At 55.7% G+C, this 22145-nt stretch overlaps 2 protein-coding genes across 2 annotated transcripts in view; one reads left to right on the top strand and one right to left on the bottom strand.

The window, feature by feature from the left end:
- The first annotated feature begins 131 nt into the window (after window positions 1-131).
- LOC307074818 (uncharacterized protein) lies at window positions 132-14151 on the top strand. The gene is made up of 10 exons (XM_079735184.1): window positions 132-262; window positions 1248-1528; window positions 2890-2971; window positions 3431-3566; window positions 5681-5886; window positions 6059-6198; window positions 7219-7360; window positions 7877-8158; window positions 8246-13970; window positions 14051-14151. The coding sequence occupies exons 1-10, from the start codon at window positions 134-136 to the stop codon at window positions 14059-14061; spliced, it is 7134 nt and encodes a 2377-aa protein (XP_079591310.1). The 5' UTR covers window positions 132-133; the 3' UTR covers window positions 14062-14151.
- A 75-nt stretch (window positions 14152-14226) lies between these two features.
- LOC307074485 (vascular endothelial growth factor C-like) overlaps window positions 14227-22145 on the bottom strand; it is a gene marked incomplete at its 5' end in the record, with an annotated part of 11789 nt that continues 3870 nt past the window's right edge. Inside the window, 5 exons of the mRNA XM_079734653.1 lie at window positions 14227-19240; window positions 19723-19924; window positions 20934-21068; window positions 21507-21607; window positions 21737-21861. Of these exons, the coding sequence (XP_079590779.1) occupies window positions 19129-19240; window positions 19723-19924; window positions 20934-21068; window positions 21507-21607; window positions 21737-21861 (675 nt within the window). The 3' untranslated portion in view covers window positions 14227-19128. The remainder of the gene's footprint in view (window positions 19241-19722; window positions 19925-20933; window positions 21069-21506; window positions 21608-21736; window positions 21862-22145) is intronic.

Below are 22145 nucleotides of genomic sequence, written 5' to 3'. Positions count from 1 at the left end.
ACAACTGATCAATAGAATCGATTGGTCAGAGAGCGTCACCGCGGCGGCGTCGGCGTGCACGCCAACCCCTTACGTCGTCACCCCGCCGCTGCGTCATCACGTCGCCGAACTCCGATAGTGCCGGAGCTGCGCTATGGCGGAGGAAGGGGCGACGCTCCCCGAGCTGCGGGGCCTGGACGGGCGTCTCGAGAGCCTGTCAGTCAAGTACTCCCGCCACGCGCCGCAGATCGACAGCCGCGCGTTCTGCGCGGACTTCTGCAAGGTAAGGAGCTCGCGGGGCGAGCGGATATGCTAACCCCTCCCCCCCGGGTAGCAGGGAGCTAGCAGAAATGCTAACCCGACTAGCACGGAGCTCCTCCACTTTGTTGTTCTGGTACAACAGTCGCTGCTGCGCGTGGACCTTTAACCATGAGCCTCTGGCGAGCCCCGCGCGGAGTACAGAACCTCACGACACCGTGTGTCGCCTCACGACACCGGGCTGCGTGTCGGTGGCCCGCCACGACATGGACCATAAGCCCGTTACCGGATCATACTAACCGCAACCCCGCGGTGTATCTGCTACAAACACTGTCCACTAGTCGAGAGAGAGAGAGAGAGAGAGTGTGTGTGTGTGTGTCTCAAAAATTCGAGAGTGTGTTTCTGTGTCCACTTGTCTAGAGTTTGTGTCAACTAGTCTGGAGTGTGTGTGTGTGTCACCTAGTCCTCTTGCCTATAGTGTGTGTCCACTAGTGATCTAGTCTAGAGTGTGTCTGTGTCGACTAGTTTAGAGTGTGTGTCTAGTATTGTGTTTGTGTCTGTTTAGTGAAGTGTTACACCCCGCAATCCCCTTAACCCTACCCCTTAACCCTACCCCTACGAAATGGGACGATAACCCTTCAAGACCCAGCTACACTACGTCAGTCGTAGTCTTGTAGTGTGTGTGTGTGTATTTGTATAGTTGAATGTGTGTGTACTTGAGTGAGTGTGTGGTGGTGTGTGTGTGTGTCCAGTCTGATCCAGTGGGGTCAGGTGTGTGTGTGCAGCGGTCCTTCTCAGAACCAGGGGAAGCCTCTGTTAGAGGACCGGCCCCCAGGTCCTATGAACCACAGTTGGGCCTCAGTCTCCCCCCCCCCCCCATCCGGTGGAGCGCGGGGGGGGGGGGGGGGGGGGGGGGGGGGGGCAGGAGGAGATGTGATGGACCAGCAAGACTGAGGGATGAAGGGGGATGTTAACCTACTGCTCTCTCTCTCTCTCTCTCTCCCCCCCAGCTGGTGGAGGGGTTCTGTGGGGTCCAGGGTGGCCCGGGCCCCCAGCTGGTGGAGGGGTTCTGTGGGGTCCAGGGTGGCCCGGGCCCCCAGCTGGTGGAGGGGTTCTGTGGGGTCCAGGGTGGCCCGGGCCCCCAGCTGGTGGAGGGGTTCTGTGGGGTCCAGGGTGGCCCGGGCCCCCAGCTCCGCGTCCTGGAGGTGGCGTTGTGCTACTTCTTCAGAGCCTCGTCCTTCCTGCCGCCGCACTGCGACCACGTGCAGCACGCCCTCAGCTCGCTGGCCCTGTGAGCTCACCCTCTCACACACTCACCCTCTCACCCTCTCACACACTCACCCTCTCACCCTCTCACACACTCACACACTCACCCTCTCACACACTCACCCTCTCACACACTCACCCTCTCACACACTCACCCTCTCACACACTCACCCTCTCACCCTCTCACACACTCACCCTCTCACACACTCACCCTCTGACACACTCACCCTCTCACACACTCACCCTCTCACACACTCACCCTCTCACACACTCACCCTCTCACACACTCACCCTCTCACCCTCTCACACACTCACCCTCTCACACACTCACCCTCTCACACACTCACCCTCTCACACTCTCACACACTCACCCTCTCACACACTCACCCTCTCACACTCTCACACACTCACCCTCTCACACACTCACCCTCTCACACACTCACACACTCACACACTCACCCTCTCACACACTCACCCTCTGACACACTCACCCTCTGACACACTCACCCTCTCACACACTCACCCTCTCACTCACTCACCCTCTGACACACTCACCCTCTGACACACTCACCCTCTCACTCACTCACCCTCTCACACACTCACCCTCTCACTCACTCACCCTCTGACACACTCACTCACCCTCTGACACACTCACCCTCTCACACACTCACTCACCCTCTCACACACTCACTCACCCTCTCACACACTCACTCACCCTCTCACACACTCACTCACCCTCTCACACACTCACTCACCCTCTCACACACTCACTCACCCTCTCACACACTTACCCTCTGACACACTCACCCTCTCACCCTCTGACACACTCACTCACCCTCTGACACACTCACTCACCCTCTCACCCTCTGACACACTCACTCACCCTCTCACACACTCACCCTCTCACACACTCACACACTCACCCTCTCACACACTCACACACTCACCCTCTCACACACTCACCCTCTCACACACTCACACACTCACCCTCTCACACACTCACCCTCTGACACACTCACCCTCTCACACACTCACCCTCTCACACACTCACCCTCTCACACTCACTCACCCTCTCACACACTCACTCACCCTCTCACACACTCACTCACCCTCTCACACACTCACTCACCCTCTCACACACTCACCCTCTGACACACTCACCCTCTCACACACTCACTCACCCTCTGACACACTCACTCACCCTCTGACACACACACTCACCCTCTGACACACACACTCACCCAGTCACACACTCACCCAGTCTACTACTAACTGTGTCCCCAGGAGTGTGTTCAGTACCAGTAGTACCAGTACCAGTAGTACCAGTACCAGTAGTACCAGTACCAGTAGTACCAGCACCAGTACTAACTGGGATTGTGTCCTCAGGAGTGTGTTTGAGCTGCTGCTGTTTTTGGACCAGAAGGAGTTCATCCAGGAGGCCCTGCCCCCCCTCACCCTCACCCTGCAGGTCAGTCCTCCCTGGTTCCTGTGTCCTCCCTGGTTCCTGTGTCCTCACTGGTTCCTGTGTCCTCACTGGTTCCTGTGTCCTTTGGTCCTCCCTGTGTCCTCACTGGTTCCTGTGTCCTTTGGTCCTCCCTGTGTCCTCCCTGGTTCCTCTGTCCTCCCTCTGTCCTCCCTGGTTCCTGTGTCCTCACTGGTTCCTGTGTCCTTTGGTCCTCCCTGTGTCCTCACTGGTTCCTGTGTCCTTTGGTCCTCCCTGTGTCCTCCCTGGTTCCTCTGTCCTCCCTCTGTCCTCCCTGGTTCCTGTGTCCTCACTGGTTCCTGTGTCCTTTGGTCCTCCCTGTGTCCTCACTGGTTCCTGTGTCCTTTGGTCCTCCCTGTGTCCTCCCTGGTTCCTCTGTCCTCCCTCTGTCCTCCCTGGTTCCTGTGTCCTCACTGGTTCCTGTGTCCTCGGTTCCTCTCCTAGGAGTGCCACCTGGCCCTGGCCCGTCACCCTAATGTCTACCTGCTGCGGCTGAAGGCTCTGCTCCAGGAGGGCGGTCCCTGGGGGAACCGGGTTCTGCAGGCCGTGCTGCGCGAGGCCGAGGTCCCTCAGAGCCAAGGTGGGTGTCCCCCCCCGTCCCCGTTCTCCCCAGCAGCGTTACTCTGCGTTCACACCAAACGCCGCATTTGGCGCCTGGTCGCGCGACGAGTCAGAATCCGAAAAGTCGGCCTGCCTCGATGGGAACAGAACATAGGGGTTCGTATACCAGTCCCTCCAGGATTTCGCGGGGCTTTTTTGAGATCGGTGAGGCCTAAAATGCCTGAGCTTTTCCAGAAAGTTGAGGTATTTTTATTGTTTTTGTTGCGATTACAGTGCGAGAGGAAGTGAAAGTTGCGATAAAAGTTGTGATTTTTCTGATGTTAAATATTAAGTTATTACTGCAATTTTCCCCCGAGTAATTTGTTAACTATTAAGTTATTACTGAAAAAAACATTAATTAAAAGAACAAAAACACTGAGAAATGGTCCTATGAATAATAGATTCTTGATTCTTTCCACGCTGGCAATTGACTTGGATGCCACAGCCTGTGTCGTAGTGGTCTGCCTCGTCGTCTGACGTCCTGCCTGCAGTTCTGAAGTTATGTTTCACGGTGACGAAATGCTTATCAATGGAAGATTTCCGCTTATGTTCCACCGCAACATTGCATGCAGTGCAAAATAATTTCCCACCGCTTTCATGTAGAATAACAGGATACTGCTTTTACAATTTACAATTAGGGCATTTAGCAGACGCTTCTATCCAAAGCGACTTACATCGATTAATACACACATTGACACACCGACGGCAGAGTCAACCACGCAGGGCGACAGCCAGCTCGTCAGGAGCAGTCAGGGTTAAGTGTCTCGCTCAGGGACACATCAACACTCAGCTAGGAGGAGCGGGGATCAAACTAGCAACCTTTCGGTTACAAGACAACTGCTCTACCTCCTGAGCTTAGCCGACCCCTTTTCGTGATCTTTCGCAGTTATTGTGGTCTGCAAGTGTGAAAGGTTGGACGCTCACATGCTGCATGAGTGCTTGAAGTAGAAAACACGGAAGTAAGGCGGAAGGTTGTTTGTCAACGTCAGTTCAAGATGACGCCGCTGATTGATCAAATTGGCGGGAAAGTTGCGGTGGTTGGTTAAAATTGCGACACCGCACTCAATTTGCGGTGATTGGTTGATGTTGCGTTGAAGTTGCAAATCGCAACATCGCGAAATCCTGGAGGGTCTGCTATACTTATGCACCCTGTATTTTAATGAACATTTATTTATTTACGATACATTAATCTTTCACAAAGATAATTGGTGGCCGCAAAGGTTATATTTTTCCTCATTTGTTTAATTAAGGCATTAAGGCATCATATTTTTTTTAATTCAACTTTAGCATGGGTGCATACACTTATTCTTACCAATGTATTAACATATTTTTATTATATAACATTATATGTAAAGCTCCAGGAGTCGCAAACGGCAACAATCACTTTATCCTCCATGCGGCGGTTCACTGCAGGGAACGGTTGGCCGGTTGAACGCTGATTGGCTGTTATGTTACGTCACTCAGGGAGTGAACGCTGATTTGCTGTTACGTTATGTCACTCAGGGAGTGAACGCTGATTTGCTGTTACGTTATGTCACTCAGGGAGTGAACGCTGATTTGCTGTTATGTTACATCACTCAGGGAGTGAACGCTGATTGGCTGTTACGTTACGTCACTCAGGGAGTGAACGCTGATTGGCTGTCATCACGCGACTGTCGTGGCAAAAGTTCAAATATTTCAATTCAAGCAACTTGTTGCGGCGTGTCGAGCTACTGAATCCTCGTGAACGCGCTCGCCCGTACCAGGGCCTTCATGCTGTGCCACAAGTCTTTCCGTAGGTTTTTCTAGCGACAAAAGTCGTCTGATACCCGTCTCTACGTTGACGTTGTAGGGAGTCGTGTCGCCCCGACGGTGTCAACGCACCGTTAGGCCTTAGCAAAGGTACCGTAGGAAGGAGCAGCTTCTCCAGACATTACGGCACTGGTTCAGCAGCCCAGACTCAGACCAGTCGCATGCACTAAATCATCTTGCGGGACGCCGCTCAGCCGATCAAATCCCTGCGTTCCGAGGTTAGCATTTTGCCGCGCGTTAGCGAGTCGGATCCACATCTCATCTCCTCCTCTGCTCCTCCCTCCTCCTCCCCCCCCCTCCCAGTGGACCGCTTCCTGAGCTCGGAGCCGCCCCTCTTCCTGGAGCTCCGGGTTCGGTACCTGCTGGCGTCGGGGCGGGGCCGGGAGGCCGCCGCCCTCGCCCGCCGCTGCGCCGCCGCCCGCCCGGCGACACGGCAACGGGCCTTCTTCCTGCAGGTGCACCTCGCCTCCCTCTGCACCACGGAGCGGACGGAGCAGCTGCACAGAGAGGTGGGGGGGAGGAGGAGGGGAGCAGGAGGAGGTGGGGGGCGGGGGGGAGGAGGTGGTGGTGGTGATGATGATGATGATGGTGGTGTGTGTGTCCAGGTGTGTGCGCTGGGCGGGGGGGAGGTGGTGGAGGTGATGATGATGATGATGATGATGGTGGTGTGTGTGTGTCCAGGTGTGTGCGCTGGGCGGGGGGGAGGTGGTGCAGGTGGTGTGTGGGATGGAGCAGCTGGAGGAAGCGGCGGTGCTCCTCCACCTCTGCAGGGCGGGGCTTCGGAGCCAGCTGCTGAGCAGAGGACACGCCCCCTGTCTACGGTCGGTGCCCTCGCACAACGCGTGTGTGTTGTTATGGGTGTACATGGTGTGTTGCAGCAAGCTGGTGTGTGTGTGTACGTTGTGTTTACGTTGTGTGTAATGTGTGTGTGTGTGTACGTTGTGTGTAATGTGTGTACATTGTGTGTTGCAGCAAGCTGGTGTGTGTGTAATGTGAGTGTGTACGTTGTGTGTACATTGTGTGTGTGTGTGTGTGTACGTTGTGTGTAATGTGTGTAGGTTGTGGGTGTGTGTAAGTTGGCTTTATTGTGTGTACGTTGTGTGTGTGTTTGTACGTTGTGTGTAATGTGTGTGTGCGCGTGTTGCAGGCAGCTGGTGTTTGTGTGTGTGTAATGTGTGTGTTTGTGTGTTGCAGGCAGCTGGTGTGTGTGTGTGTGTGTACGTTGTGTGTAATGTGTGTGTGTGTGTGTTGCAGGCAGCTGGTATGTGTGTGTGTGTCTGTACGTTGTGTGTAATGTGTGTGTGTTGCAGCCAGCTGGTGTGTGTGTGTGTGTCTGTACGTTGTGTGTAATGTGTGTGTGTTGCAGCCAGCTGGTGTGTGTGTGTGTGTCTGTACGTTGTGTGTAATGTGTGTGTGTGTGTGTGTTGCAGCCAGCTGGTGTGTGTGTGTGTGTACGTTGTGTGTCTGTGTGTGTTGCAGGCAGCTGGTGTGTGTGTGTGTACGTTGTGTGTAATGTGTGTGTGTGTGTGTGTGTTGCAGGCAGCTGGTGTGTGTGTCTACGTTGTGTGTAATGTGTGTGTGTGTGTGTTGCAGGCAGCTGGTGTGTGTGTGTGTGTGTACGTTGTGTGTAATGTGTGTGTCTGTGTGTTGCAGGCAGCTGGTGTGTGTGTGTGTGTGTGTGTACGTTGTGTGTAATGTGTGTGTGTGTTGCAGGCAGCTGGTGTGTGTGTGTGTGTGTACGTTGTGTGTAATGTGTGTGTCTGTGTGTTGCAGGCAGCTGGTGTGTGTGTGTGTGTGTACGTTGTGTGTAATGTGTGTGTGTGTGTGTGTGTGTGTTGCAGGCAGCTGGTGTGTGTGTGGGCTGCACTCCACCGCAGGCTGCAGACCTCGGGACCGGAGCTGCTGGAGGAGAGCCGACAGCTCCTCCAGGAGGCCAACAATGCCACCGCCATCTTCCCCTTCATCAGAGTGCTCCTGGAGGAGGTGAGGCCGCACTGCTCCTCCCTCTGTCCTCTGTCCTCCTTCCCCACCTTATCTCCTCCTTCTGTCCTCCTCCACTCCCCTCCGGTAACCTCCTCTCCTCCTCTCCTCCCCTCCTCCTCCTCTCCCCTCCGGTAACCTCTCCTCCTCCCTCCTCCTCCGGTAACCTCTCCTCTCCACCTCTCCTCCTCTCCTCCTCCTCCCCCCTCCTCTCCACCTCTCCTCCTCCCCCCTCCTCCTCCTCGCTCCTCCTCCTCCTCTCCCCTCCGGTAACCTTTCCTCCTCCTCCTCCCCCCTCCTCTCCACCTCTCCTCCTCTCCTCCTCCTCCCCCCTCCTCTCCACCTCTCCTCCTCTCCTCCTCCTCCCCCCTCCTCCTCCTCCCTCCTACTCCTCTCCCCTCCGGTAACCTCTCCTTCTCCCTCCTCCTCTCCCCTCCGGTAACCTCTCCTTCTCCCTCCTCCTCCTCTCCCCTCCGGTAACCTCTCCTCCTCCCTGCTCCTCCCCCCTCCTCCCTGTAGCTGGGCGACGGCGGGCTGCCGTTCTGCGTGGAGCTGTGCTCCCGGGCGCTGGGCTCCGGTCTGCTGCCCGACGGCGCCGCCCGGTCCCTGGTCCACAAGGTGGTGGCGGGCCTGCTGCCCCGGGACCTGGAGGTGTGCCGGGCCTGTGCGCTGCTGGTCTTCTTCCAGGACCGCAGCCTGGGGGCCTACCGGACGGCGGTCCGGCTCTACTCGCTGCCTGACCAGGAGTACCACGCCGAGGCCACTCCTGTCGGAAACCACGTGCGCTTCGACCTCCTGCAGGTACCGCCCTTCAAACGTAGGTCGTAGGTCGGCCCCCCCACAGGGCTCTCCGCCGGTGTCTCACCCCCCCGTTCTGTTTGTCCTCAGGCCCTGAAGAAGGACCTGGTTTTCGACCCGGAGTTCTGGAACGTCGCGGCCATCCGGTCCAACTGCCAGAAACTCCTCAGCGGGGAGGAGCAGCGCGCCGCCAGGGAGGAGGCGCCGGAGGAGGCGCGCTGTACCAAAGAGGCCTCCGTCTGCCCCATGCCCCCCCCGCCCCCCAAGGCCTCCGGCCCTCACCGGTCGGACAGCAGGAAACGCCTGGAGAACGGCACGGCGCCCAAAAGGACGAGACTCTGCCGTGGTCCCGCCCCGCCGCCCGGCCACGGCTCGCTGAAGAACAAAACCAAACACACGCCGAGGGCGGCCCCGCCCCCGAGGGAGTCGGGGGAGTTCCTCCGGCGCTCCTGCTGGCAGCCGGGCAGAACCAACGACGGATTCCCCTCGGGCCCCGGGGAGCCGCGCCGCATCACACGCTTCTCGGAGAAGAACTGCCCCAAGCGCCGGATCCGCACCCCGCGCTGGCTCCTGGAGGACTCGGGAACGTTGGAGATGGACGCCCACAGCAAGGGGAAGAAGCTCCGGAGGAAACGGCGGCAGCAGCAGGAGGAGGAGGAGGAGAAGGAGCAGGCCCGGGCGCTGGTCAAAAGGAGCGCCTCCGCTCCGCCCAGGGCCGACACCAAGGAGAAGGGCGACCCCTCGGAGAAGCAGAGCCTGACCCGGCATCTGAAGGGCCTCTCGCTGGACTACCTGCGGCCCGCCTCGCCCGCCCGTGTCGTCCTGGAGCTCTCTCTGCCCGACAACGAGCTGGCGGACATCTTCACCGAGGAGAGCCGGAGGAACGGCCTGCCCCCGGTGCTGCTGTACCAGGCGTCGCCCCGGCTGCCCGGGCCCCCGCCGGCGGACCGCCCCCCGCGCCTGAAGCACGTCGTCATACGGGCGTCGGACGAGGTCTCGTTGGCGCGGCAACTCCACTGCTACTCGCGCCGCAACAAGCACCTGGCGGCGGTGGCCTGTGAGGTCAAGAGTGCGCCCTCGGTGGTCACGCGCTCCTCCTCCCAGGCTCCTCCCACCAAGGGCAGGCCCCGCGTGCCTCGCAGCAAGCCCCTGGTGGAGATGAAGGTGACCATCGCCTCCCACGCACCGGTCAGGACCAGAGCCGGCCAGTCCCAGCTGGGGGACCGGGACCACGCTAAGGCCCTTAGTGCGGGCTCGCGGCCGGCGGACAACAAAGCCAGCCCCGTCGCGCAGCGCCCCCTGGCTCCTGGGTGTACCGCTGTAAAGACGGCACGGAGACCCAGCCCCGATGCCGACACAAAGCCCTCGTTAGAAAACCTAGCCCATGAGGTCGGCCCCTCAAATGCTCACAAAGACTTGGGCGCCTTGCAACCTGGAGACTTGTCGGAATCTGCCCTTACTGACGCTACAGCTGATAGTCCCGCGGCCGAGGCCCAACACGACGCCGGCCGACACGGAGGAGACGCGGCCGCATGCCGGGCCTTTGATGCACGGGGCCGCCGCGGCGAGGAAGACCTGCATGGGCTGCGGTTGCTGTCGGAGACGGTGAGCGCGCTGGCGCCTCAGTCCATCCCGGAGGCCTTGGGGGAGGCCACGGAGGAGCGGAGCCTCCCCGCGCAGCAGAGCCCAACGCTGGGCAGCGGCCCCGACTCGCCCTCGGACCGGTCCGCATGTTCGCCCAGCGCACCGGACTCCGGGGAGGAGCGGGCCCGGGGGGCCGGGGCCGGCCGACGCCCCGCGCAGCCGGGGTCCGGTGAGCCGCGCCTGGAGCACCGCTGCACCCTCTGCGATAAGGTGTTCAGGGGCAAGCGCGTGGCAGTGCACGCCATGTTCCACTGCCGCAGACACCAGTGCATGTTCTGCCGCACGCCGCTGAAGCACGGCCACCTGGCCACGCTGCACGTGTCGGAGCACATCGACGCGTTGAAGAGACGGACTGAGGCAGAGCGCGAGGAGCGAGGCGGCGGCTGTCGGGAGACGAGCGAAGAGCTCCAGAGCGCAGGTCCGCCGCCCGCGGCAGGCGGTCAAAGGCGACCCAGGACACCCCTAACCTCCCCTGCCTCGGTCGTGCGTTCCCTCTCCGGATCCAGGCGGTTACGCTCCGACGGCAGCGTCCCGAAGGGAAGTTCGACCCCCTTGCCCGCTGCCAAGGTCAACGGACACCTGACGGGCCCCGCCCCCCACCAGCAGGGGCCGCCGCTACCGGTCCTAGAGGATAAACCTGCGACCACAGACCCCCCAACAAGCGAGCCCCCCCGGCCGTCCAAACAAACCGCCGGACGCCTGGAGGCGGGGTCTGCGGTCGCCACGGAGACCAGCTGCCCGGTGGCGGGCTGCCCCTGGCGCGCCGCCCTGTCCAGGAGCTCGGTGGCTCTGCTGTACCACGCTCTGGAGGCCCACCCCCGCGACCACGCCCCCCTGCGGCTGGCCTTCAGCGTGTTCGACGGGCAGTGCAGTGTGTGCCTGCGGGTGCTCTGGAGCTTCCAGCACTACCGGCACCACGTGGAGCGCCACCGCCTCGCCCCGCGCCACCCCTGCCTCCACCAGGGCTGCGGGGCGCGCTTCAGGACGGGCATGGAGATGAGGCGCCACTCCCGGAGGCACCGCCCCCTGCAGGCCAGCTGCTGCGTGCCCGGCTGCTCGCGGCTCTTCATCTGCCTCTGGGCCCTGAACCTCCACGAGCGGGAGCACTACACCGGCGGCGGTGACGCCAAGCTGGCCGAGGCCCGTGGGGCGGCAGACCCTGGGCCCAGGAGGACGGGGGCCAGGCCGGACCCTGCCCACGCTACCCCCGTGAGGGCGAAGGGTCGGCTGAAGATCAGGGAGCCGGCCGGGGAGGCGGACCCTCACTCAGAGGTCAAAGCGGGGGGTTTGGGGACGGGGAGGTCCACTCTGAGGATGTCTCCAGGTTCCAGGCGGGTCCAGGGTGCTCAGGGTCCCGCCCATTGCCCAGCCGGACCCCGCAGTGCGGCCTCACACAAGCAGAGGAGAACGCCTTCGAGGCGAAGACCTGAGCCGGTTCAGCCAGCCCCGGTCGCCAGCAGCAGCCACAGGATGAGACGGAGTCTCAGCGGCAGGTCGGTCAAACTCAACACCGTCAGCCACAAAACAAAGAATCCTCCCGTGCCGTCGACGGAGTCGAGAACGACAGCAGCTCTTCGGAAACCAGCCCGCAAACGGGAAGCTGGACGCTTTTTGGGGGAAGAGCGCCAGTCCTATCACAAATCCCACGAAGAGTCGCCTCCTTTGACCTCTAAAGAACAAGAAAACTCGGCTCCTTTAGACCAGGATGAGTCAGCTCCTTTAGACCAGGAAGAGTCGGCTCCTTTAGACCAGGAAGAGTCGGCTCCTTTAGACCCGGAAGAGTCGGCGCCTTTAGACCAGGAACAGTCGGCGCCTTTAGACCAGGAACAGTCGGCACCTTTAGACCAGGAACAGTCGGCGCCTTTAGACCAGGAACAGTCGGCACCTTTAGACCAAAAACAAGAACAGTCGGCTCCTTTCGCCTCTGTGGACCAGGAACAGTTGGCTCCTTTAGACCAGGAACAGTCGGCTGCTTTGGCCTCTCCAGACCAGGAACAGTCGGCTCCTTTAGACCAGGAACAGTCGGCTCCTTTAGACCAGGAACAGTCGGCTCCTTTAGACCAGGAACAGTCGGCTCTTTTAGACCAGGAACAGTCGGCTCCTTTGTCCTCTTTGGACCAGGAACAGTCAGGTCCTTTGGCCTCTGCAGACCAGGAACAGTCAGGTCCTTTGGCCTCTGCAGACCAGGAACAGTCAGGTCCTTTGGCCTCTCCAGACCAGGAACAGTCAGGTCCTTTGGCCTCTCCAGACCAGGAACAGTCAGGTCCTTTAGCCTCTGTGGACCAGGAACAGTCAGGTCCTTTGGCCATTGCAGACCAGGAACAGTCAGGTCCTTTGGCCTCTGCAGACCAGGAACAGTCAGGTCCTTTGGCCTCTCCAGACCAGGAACAGTCAGGTCCTTTGGCCCTTGCAGACCAGGAACAGTCAGGTCCTTTGGCCTCTGTGGACCAGGAACAGCCAGGTCCTTTGGCCCTTGCAGACCAGGAACAGTCAGGTCCTTTGGCCCTCGCAGACCAGGAACAGTCAGGTTCTTTGGCCTCTGTGGACCAGGAACAGTCAGGTCCTTTGGCCCTTGCAGACCAGGAACAGTCAGGTCCTTTGGCCTCTGCAGACCAGGAACAGTCAGGTCCTTTGGCCTCTCCAGACCAGGAACAGTCAGGTCCTTTGGCCTCTGCAGACCAGGAACAGTCAGGTCCTTTGGCCCTTGCAGACCAGGAACAGTTGGCTCCTTTGGCCTCTGCAGACCAGGAACAGTCAGGTCCTTTGGCCCTTGCAGACCAGGAACAGTCAGGTCCTTTGGCCCTTGCAGACCAGGAACAGTTGGCTCCTTTGGCCTCTGCAGACCAGGAACAGTCAGGTCCTTTGGCCTCTCCAGACCAGGAACAGTCAGGTCCTTTGGCCTCTCCAGACCAGGAACAGTCAGGTCCTTTGGCCTCTGCAGACCAGGAACAGTCAGGTCCTTTGGCCTCTCCAGACCAGGAACAGTCAGGTCCTTTGGCCTCTGCAGACCAGGAACAGTCAGGTCCTTTGGCCTCTCCAGACCAGGAACAGTCAGGTCCTTTGGCCCTTGCAGACCAGGAACAGTCAGGTCCTTTGGCCTCTGCAGACCAGGAACAGTCAGGTCCTTTGGCCTCTCCAGACCAGGAACAGTCAGGTCCTTTGGCCCTTGCAGACCAGGAACAGTCAGGTCCTTTGGCCTCTCCAGACCAGGAACAGTCAGGTCCTTTAGCCTCTCAAGACCAGGAACAGTCAGGTCCTTTGGCCTCTCCAGACCAGGAACAGTCAGGTCCTTTGGCCTCTCCAGACCAGGAACAGCTGAACAGACTTCAAGCGTCCAAAAAACACAAACCTATTTCAGCTGCTCCAACGGATTCCGATGTTGATTTGGTAGAGAAGGGAAGGGTTGCCCATTTAAACAGCGTTCCAAAGATCAAAGCAGCCTCTGCCGGCAACGCACCAAAATCAAAGTGCAGAACTCAAACCAAAATGAAAGATCTCAAAGTCGCCAAGGCAACAAAAACTGCCTCTGTCACCAAGGCAATGAAAGCTTCCTCCGTCGCCAAGGCAAAGAAAGCTCCCTCCGTCGCCAAGGCATCAAAATCAACCGCGGTTGCCAAGGGAACGAAAGCTCCCTCCGTCGCCAAGGCAACGAAAGCTCCCTCCGTTGCCAAGGCAACGAAAGCTCCCGTCGCCAAAGCAACGAAAGCTCCCTCCGTCGCCAAGGCAACAGAGGTTACAGCGGTTGCCAAGGCAACGGAGGTTACAGCCGTCACCAAGACATGTGAAATTCCACAGGAGGCCCTCGCCACCGGGCCCTTCCCCGCCGGCCCCAATCAGCGGGGGGTTGGCGACGGCGTCGGCTACACGGTGCTGATCAACGGAGCGGCCGCCGTGAAGCGAAAGGCTGCGGACGAGGGGGCGGTCACGACCTCCTACCGCAAGAACTACTTCCGTGCCCCACCCACCACCTACCTGGACGAGCGGTTCACCAACATGCCCAAGCGCCGCAAGCACATGTCCATGTTCCGCTCGGCGGCCCCCAGGAGCCCGGAGCCCCGGCCCGCCACGCGCTGCCCCAGCTGCTTCAGCTCTTTCCTCCTCCAGGAGGAGCTGCAGGCGCACCTCGGGGACCGCCGATGCTCCAGCATGTTCGGCTTCGACTCCGACGAAGGTGAGTGTGTGGCCCGTAGACCCCCAGATACCTTCAGATAGCCCAAGATACCGTCCGCTGACGTCATGTTTCCCCCGCAGACAACAGCTGAGGATCCCGGGAGTCACCTGGAGGCTGGGACCACCAGGACCACTGCGAGACCGGGGCCGGCAGACACCTCGGGGCTGGAGGGCGGCATTGGGTTATGGGGGGAGGGGGGGTAATGGAGGGAGGTGGAGACGTGGGGGGGGGGGATGCGTAGAGATGTAGTATTAAAGTGCCTGGCCGGACGGACGCGTCCCGGCTGCAGAAAGCTGTGAAAGAGACTGAAGCCATAACACCTCCTTCACGTTTTGCGTTTTGCACTTGGCAGTCGACTGACCTTCCTTTTGGTTATTTTCTTCCGCGTTGATACTTGAAATATTTTGTAATAATTATGTAAACCAACGCTGATTCTGGCGTGTTTCATCATTTATTTAAACCTTCAGGGGGAGGAGCTTGCACTAGACTTACCGTAGGCCTCAACAGTGAGTGGATCAAGTGGGGAAGATGTTCTACTGCAGTACCGACGACCACCAGCGGGGTCAGCGGTCACCACAGGGCCTCTTATCAAAGGGGTCCATCCTGCATCGAACCGGTTCATCACGTCTGAGTCGAGCACCGACCACTGCGTCCTGGGAACGGTGTCGCTGCGTCCTGGGAACGGTGTTGCCACACCAAAATTGTACCAGGGCGAAAATTGTACCGCCTACATAATCTGCGTTACAAAATTCCAAACCTGCCTTGCAACAGACAATCGCGTCGAACGATGACGTAGGAAGGTTCATTAACATTCGCGAACATTCGCGCTCATTCATTGAGTGTCACAAGAAGAAATAACATTAAACAGATAACACTTATTTTACAAATGACATTTATTAGCGTTGCTAACTTTATATTTGTATTGTATTTAATTGTTTAATCGCATTTAGCTAGTAAACAGTGTATTAACACAAGCTAGCTAGACTATGATACACTTTAAACACTCGGTTTACTAGCTAAATTCAATACAATACAAATATAAAGTAAAAACAAGTGTTATCTGTATTAAGCTATTTCGTCTTTGGCAACATGAGCGTAAATGTTTTTTGAAACCTGCCTGGCACCGGACAATCGCGTCGAACGATGACGTTATGTTTCGAACGCGGATTACGTAGGCGGTACAATTTTCGCCCCCGGTACAATTTTGGTCTGACAGTGTCACTGCAGTGTCGTCAATACAACCGTCACTGTAGGGTCATCTTAGGGTCACTGTAGGGTCCCACTGTAGGGTCACCCGTGGGAAATTCTGGGGTCACTGTAGGGTCCCACTGCAGGGTCAACCTAGGGTCACTGTAGGGCCCCCATTGGGTGGCACTAGGGGCTGTAGACATCAGGCCCCAGTTTTTCAAAAAATGTAATCTTGATCAAATTGATCAGGATTTGGAAATGCCATGTTTTGCTATCCAGGATCATCTGATCCGTCATACTTTTATGCCACTTTTTAAAGGAAATTTGGATTGGATCACTTTAATCCAAATACTATATTTCAGGATGACCAACTGAATCCACCCTTTCGATGGGATCAGGATGATCGTGTTTTTTTTTGCATCAAATAGATCCCAAATCGAGTTAGAAGTTTTTAAAAAAAATGGCAGGTTTGATCCAGATCAAATGTAAGATCGGTTTACATTACTATTATTTGGAATCCCTTTTTAGCTTTGAAAAACCCATTTCCAATATTTGATCCAATCTGTGATCTGAAATCCTGGATAACTTTTGAAAAACTGGGCCCAGGACATCAGTACTGTCTGGATTGACCCTCTGTTACGAGGACTGTCTGGATTGACCCTCTGTTACGAGGACTGTCTGGATTGACCCTCTGTTACGAGGACTGTCTGGATTGACCCTCTTTTACGAGGACTGTCTGGTTTGACCCTCTGTTGCGAGGACTGTCTGGATTGACCCTCTGTTACGAGGACTGTCTGGTTTGACCCTCTGTTTCGAGGACTGTCTGGATTGACCCTCTGTTACGAGGACTGTCTGTTTTGCACGTCTGTTATGAGGACTGTCTGGTTTGAAGACGCATCTTTTGAGCGTTTCTAGTGAGGCGACAGGTTTAATTTATTGGCAGGCTTTATTTTCTATCTTTTGTAAATATTTGAAGAGTTTGGCTTATATATAAGTATATACAATGATGTATTGTATATGGGATTCAGGCCTGGGATTTTATAACACTGTTGAATCACAATAAAACTAATTCAGCATTCCTGTTGAATTTTAAAACCGTAAACCTCTAAACATTTCTTGGTTTCTTTTGTATTCTTTGACTTCCATCGACATTCATATTGGTCTATCGCACTGTACTGTTCACGGTACAGCGCTTTAGTTAGATTAATACTGTTTTACTGATCCTTTTCGGTATTGTATGTTTGCATTGATCGCTATAAGGGGGGCAAAAGTTATCGTAGTATTTTTTGTATTGTAATATTCTATAGCTCTAGACGGAGTAGATCAGCCATTTGGAGATCGTAGAATCAAATATTTTGTGCTAAAGATCAACAAGCGGTACCCCTGTTTTAGTCATATCTAAAATTACAGAAGCGACACCACGTTGTTTTATTGTCGTTGTATAATAAAGCCTAAGGGTGTTTAGTCTTTATCTAAAGTAACAGAAGGGGTACCCCTGGATTTAGTCTTTAACTAAAGTAACAGAAGGGGTACCCCTGGGTTAAGTCTTTATATTAACAGAGGGGTACCCCTGGGTTTAGTCTTTATATTAACAGAGGGGTACCCCTGGGTTAAATCTTTATAGTAACAGAAGGGGTACCCCAGGGTTTAGTCTTTATATTAACAGGGGTACCCCTGGGTTTAGTCTTTATATTAACAGAGGGGTACCTCTGGTTTTAGTCTTTATAGTAACAGAAGGGGTACCCCTGGGTTTAGTCTTTATAGTAACAGAAGGGGTACCCCTGGGTTTAGTCTTTAACAGAAGGGGTACCCCTGGGTTTAGTCTTTATAGTAACAAGGGGTACCCCTGGGTTTAGTCTTTATATTAACAGAGGGGTACCCCTGGGTTTAGTATTTATATTAACAGAGGGGTACCCCTGGTTTTAGTCTTTATAGTAACAGAAGGGGTACCCCTGGTTTTAGTCTTTATAGTAACAGAAGGGGTACCCCTTGGTTTAGTCTTTATAGTAACAGAAGGGGTACCCCTGGGTTTAGTCTTTAACAGAAGGGGTACCCCTGGCTTTAGTCTTTAACAGAAGGGGCACCCCTGGGTTTAGTATTTAACAGAAGGGGTACCCCTTGGTTTAGTCTTTATAGTAACAGAAGGGGTACCCCTGGGTTTAGTATTTAACAGAAGGGGTACCCCTGGGTTAAGTCTTTGTAGTAAAAGGTGGGTACCCCTGGGTTTAGTCTTTAGATAAAGTAGTAACAGAAGGGGAACGTAACCCTATGTTTGTCAGATCAGTAAGTTAGATCTTTCTATGTGATTTTTGTATGCTGACCATAATCATGTGAGGTTTTCAAACCTTTCCCATTATACATAACATCTTATCACCATAGGGGAGCGTGGGGTACGACGAGCCAGTGGGTGAGTTGACCCACCCCCTGTATTTAGGAAACTACACATCAATTCAGGAAGCCCCCATAATTTATATCTGGCTGTGATGGAGAGCACATGGTAAAGTTGCAGGTAGGTTTTTTTCACAACAAAGTAAGTTAACGTATCCGGTATAATGACTGCTATGTCAAAGCAAATGTATCCATGAGTAAAAATATGTCATACATGTTGATTTGCCAAGGTATAAAACCAGGGGAGTCATTTAGCTAAAGATTAGCCTGAATTGTTCAACCAGGCATTTTCCAAAATGGTGGCTGTGGGGCAAAGTGAGCCACACGCTTTGGTGTAAGTTGAGCCAGTCATTCAACCTGCCCCACCATGATGCACTGAAGTTAAGTTAAGTCTCTAAAGTATAAAGTGGTATTTCAATGTAGTATTACACAACTGATTTGGTTTTTCATATTTTAAACATTGTGGAAAAGCTATAATGCAAAGATAGAGAGAAAGGAGATTGAGAGAGCAGCCACTGATGGTGAAAATCCAACAGAGAAGTAACAAAATACAGAAATAGTGACAGGTTTTATATGGTTTAAAATCACCTCAAGCAAATAAATAAGGCTATTTGGAAAAGGAAAATGAATTCAACTTGAAAAATAAAATTGTTCAATTTACCCCCAGATGGCTCAACTTACCCCGAAGCTGGGGCAAGTTGAGCCACAACACAACTTTCTTTTGAGATGTCATATTTGCAGACTTGTCTTAAATGCATTGTTATCATTTTGATTGACAGGGGACATCCTGAAATAAAGGTTGATGTTTCATTTGACCTCAGTCTTATTTTTCCCTGCCTAGAGGACGACAAGAGTAAAAGTTGGCTCATCTTACCCCAATCTCCCCTACAGACACACAGACATACAATATTTGCAACACAAAAGTCTTAAAATACAGAGAGACGATTCTGCCACAACGGTTTCACTGCTGCTGCTGCAGTGATGGTTTTGACGGTGAATCAAACATTGCTTCATTAGAACCCACTCAGAATCTCAAATGTCTAGAAGGTTGAACTTATTGTTGTTAAAATACTTTGCTGTGGGAGACAGAACACATACAATATATCCAGTACTCTGTAGTAACAGTACTGGTGTAGTAACATTACTGTTACTACACCAGTCCTGTAAGTACCATGTGGTAAAAGTGTCTGTCGTAGCAGTACTGTAGTGACAGTACTTTGTCAGTCATATTTTCAATTTAAAATTAAAATACAACAAATATATCGGATACATAAATAAGCAGTAGTCCAACAGAGAGAGAGGGAGGGAACAGGTTCAGTCTAGTCGCTGAACAAAGTGTTGAATACAAAGGAAGGTGGAGACATCTCCTGTAGCTTCAGACACACTCCCTCCAGCCAGAGGAGCTCTCATACTCCCACCATGTGATTGGTTCGTCCCACGATGTGCCTGTCTGTGATTGGCCCGTCCCAGGGTGTGTTGGTCTTTGTTTGGCCCATCCCAGGTGTGCTGGTCTGTGATTGGTCAGTTCCAGGGTGTGCTGGTCTGCAATTGGCCCGTCCCAGGTGTGCTGGTCTGTTATTGGTCAGTTCCAGGCCGGCCTCATGTAGGTGGGGATGCACTGACACACCTGTGAGCTGTAGTAGAACCCCCGCGGACATCCTCGCTTGGACTTCCTGCACGGTAATCGATAGCAACTGGAAGAGAGAAGACATTTGGGTGTCAGTGTGTGCGTGTGTGTTACCTGCAGGTGTGGGATTGTGTGTGCGTTAGTGTGTGTGTGTGTGTGTTTGTAACCTGCATGTGTTACCTGCAGGAATGTGTGTGTGTGTTTGTGTTACCTGCAGGTGATGGCGTGTGAGTGTTTGTAACGTGTGTGTCACCTACATGTGTATGCGTGTGTGTTACCTGCAGGTGTGTTTGTGTGTGTAACCTGGGTGTGTTACCTGCAGGTGTGTGTGTTACGTGTGTGTTACCTGCAGGTGTGTGTGTTACGTGTGTGTTACCTGCAGGAGTGTGTGTGTGTAACCTGGGTGTGTTACCTGCAGGTGTGTGTGTTACGTGTGTGTTACGTGTGTGTTACCTGCAGGTGTGTGTGTTACGAGTGTGTTACCTGCAGGTGTGTGCGTGTGTAACCTGGGTGTGTTACCTGCAGGTGTGTGTGTTACGTGTGGGTTACCTGCAGGTGTGTGCGTTGAACCTCTTGCCCTGCCGCAGACAGCTCTGAGGGCTCTCCCTGCACTGACAGAGGCAGGTGTCCGGGTTCAGGGGCTGGTCGCCAGGGCAACGGGCCGCGCAGACACACCCACAGAGCTCCGCCTCCCAACGCTGGCCAGACGGACAGCCCCGCCCCTCTACCTGCTCCTCACACTGGCACTCACCTGGACACACACACACACACACACACACACACACACACACACACACACAGCGCCGTGAAGCGCACACGCAGGATTAAATGGTGAATTCTGATCTTTATCAGCTGGTTAATCACTAACAGGGTTCTAAAGGGCGGTTCTAGAGGGCGGTTCTAGAGGGCGGTTCTAGAGGGCGGTTCTAGAGGGCGGTTCTGGAGGGCAGTTCTAGAGGGCGGTTCTAGAGGGCGGTTCTAGAGGGCGGTTCTAGAGGGCGGTTCTGGAGGGCGGTTCTAGAGGGCGGTTCTGGAGGGCGGTTCTAGAGGGCGGTTCTGGAGGGCGGTTCTAGAGGGCGGTTCTGGAGGGCGGTTCTGGAGGGCGGTTCTGGAGGGCGGTTCTAGAGGGCGGTTCTAGAGGGCGGTTCTAGAGGGCGGTTCTAAAGGGCGGTTCTAGAGGGCGGTTCTAGAGGGCGGTTCAAGTGGGCGGTTCTAGAGGGCAGTTCTACAGGCGGTTCTACAGGCGGTTCTAGAGGGCGGTTCTAGAGGGCGGTTCTAGAGGGAGGTTCTGGAGGGCGGTTCTAGAGGGCGGTTCTAGAGGGCGGTTCTGGAGGGCGGTTCTAGAGGGCGGTTCTGGAGGGCGGTTCTAGAGGGCGGTTCTGGAGGGCGGTTCTAGAGGGCGGTTCTGGAGGGCGGTTCTGGAGGGCGGTTCTGGAGGGCGGTTCTAGAGGGCGGTTCTAGAGGGCGGTTCTAGAGGGCGGTTCTAAAGGGCGGTTCTAGAGGGCGGTTCTAGAGGGCGGTTCAAGTGGGCGGTTCTAGAGGGCAGTTCTACAGGCGGTTCTACAGGCGGTTCTAGAGGGCGGTTCTAGAGGGCGGTTCTAGAGGGAGGTTCTGGAGGGCCGTTCTAGAGGGCGATTCTAGAGGGCGGTTCTAGAGGGCGGTTCTAGAGGGCGGTTCTGGAGGGCGGTTCTAGAGGGCGGTTCTAGAGGGCGGTTCTGGAGGGCGGTTCTGGAGGGCATTGCTAGGGTTCCCAGACTCACAGGTGTCGTGGTCCAGCCTCCAGCCCGGCTCACAGCTGCTGTCCGTCAGACCGTTGCGACACACGCACTCACAGCTGGCGTCGTCCAGGGCCCGGCGGGGGCCGCACAAGGCCAGGGGCCCCGGGGCAAGGGCGCCTGGAACCACAGCAGCACAAGGTCAGCTCAGGGACCCGCCCCTAACAGACACACCCCTCTCTCAGACACGCCCCTCTCTTAGACACGCCCCTCTCTCAGACACGCCCCTCTCTCAGACACGAGCCTCTCAGAGACACGCCCCCCACACAGACACGCCCCTCACACAGACACGCCCCTCACACGGACACGCCCCTCACACAGACACGCCCCTCTCTCAGACACGCCCCTCTCTCAGACACGCCCCTCTCTCAGACACGAGCCTCTCAGAGACACGCCCCCCACACAGACACGCCCCTCACACAGACACGCCCCCTCCCAGACACGCCCCTCAGACGGACACGCCCCCCACACAGACACGCCCCTCACACAGACACGCCCCCTCCCAGACACGCCCCTCAGACGGACACGCCCCCTCACAGACACGCCCCTCTTACGTACCCAGGTCTCTGTCCGGGTGGCTGCCGTCGTCAGGGACGCACTCGCAGCCTTCGGCATCCCAGAATAGCCCTGGAGAACAGGGAGCCTGCGGAGGGGGGCAGCTGTCCACATGCACACACACACACACACACACACACACACACACACACACACGCACACGCACACAGTGAACTTCCATTCCGCAGGTCACTGTGATGCTCAGTAGTCGGGGGGTTCGGGGGGGGGCTCACAGGGGGGGGGCGTGCCGTCTGATGATGGTCCTCAGCGGCCGCTTGCTCACGCATTCACAGGACGTGTGGTTGACGAAGGTCACCGTGACAACCAGACGCTCCATCAGGGGAGAGAGCTCCAACACCTGGAGGAAGATCATCATCACTAGTACCAGTTAGAGACCGTTAGAACCCCTAACTAGCACTAGTACCATTAATTAGTACTAGTTATTACCCCTAAATAGTACTAGATAGAGGCGGTTAGTACTCCTAATTAGTACTAGTTACTACCCCTAACTAGTACTAGTAAGAGATGGTAAGTACTACAGGGTCATGGTCGGGGTCACGGTCTTGTTGACCAGGCGGTGGGGGTCAGGGGTCAGGGGTCAGGGGTCGGGGGTCGGGCTCACGGTCTTGTTGACCAGGCGGT

This window comes from Pollachius pollachius, assembly GCF_949987615.1.
Source record: "Pollachius pollachius genome assembly, chromosome: 4".
Classification (NCBI taxonomy): Eukaryota; Metazoa; Chordata; class Actinopteri; order Gadiformes; family Gadidae; genus Pollachius; species Pollachius pollachius.
This window is presented reverse-complemented; position numbering and strand designations above follow the sequence as displayed.

What these genes read in the sequence shown, in the direction of transcription:
- LOC307074818 (XM_079735184.1), top strand. Translation starts at nt 134, where the DNA reads ATGGCGGAGGAAGGGGCGACGCTCCCCGAGCTGCGGGGCCTGGACGGG. An exon ending in CGGAGCAGCTGCACAGAGAG is followed by an intron (nt 5,887 to 6,058) that starts GTGGGGGGGAGG and finishes GTGTGTGTCCAG; the next exon opens with GTGTGTGCGCTGGGCGGGGG. An exon ending in TGCGCTTCGACCTCCTGCAG is followed by an intron (nt 8,159 to 8,245) that starts GTACCGCCCTTC and finishes GTTTGTCCTCAG; the next exon opens with GCCCTGAAGAAGGACCTGGT.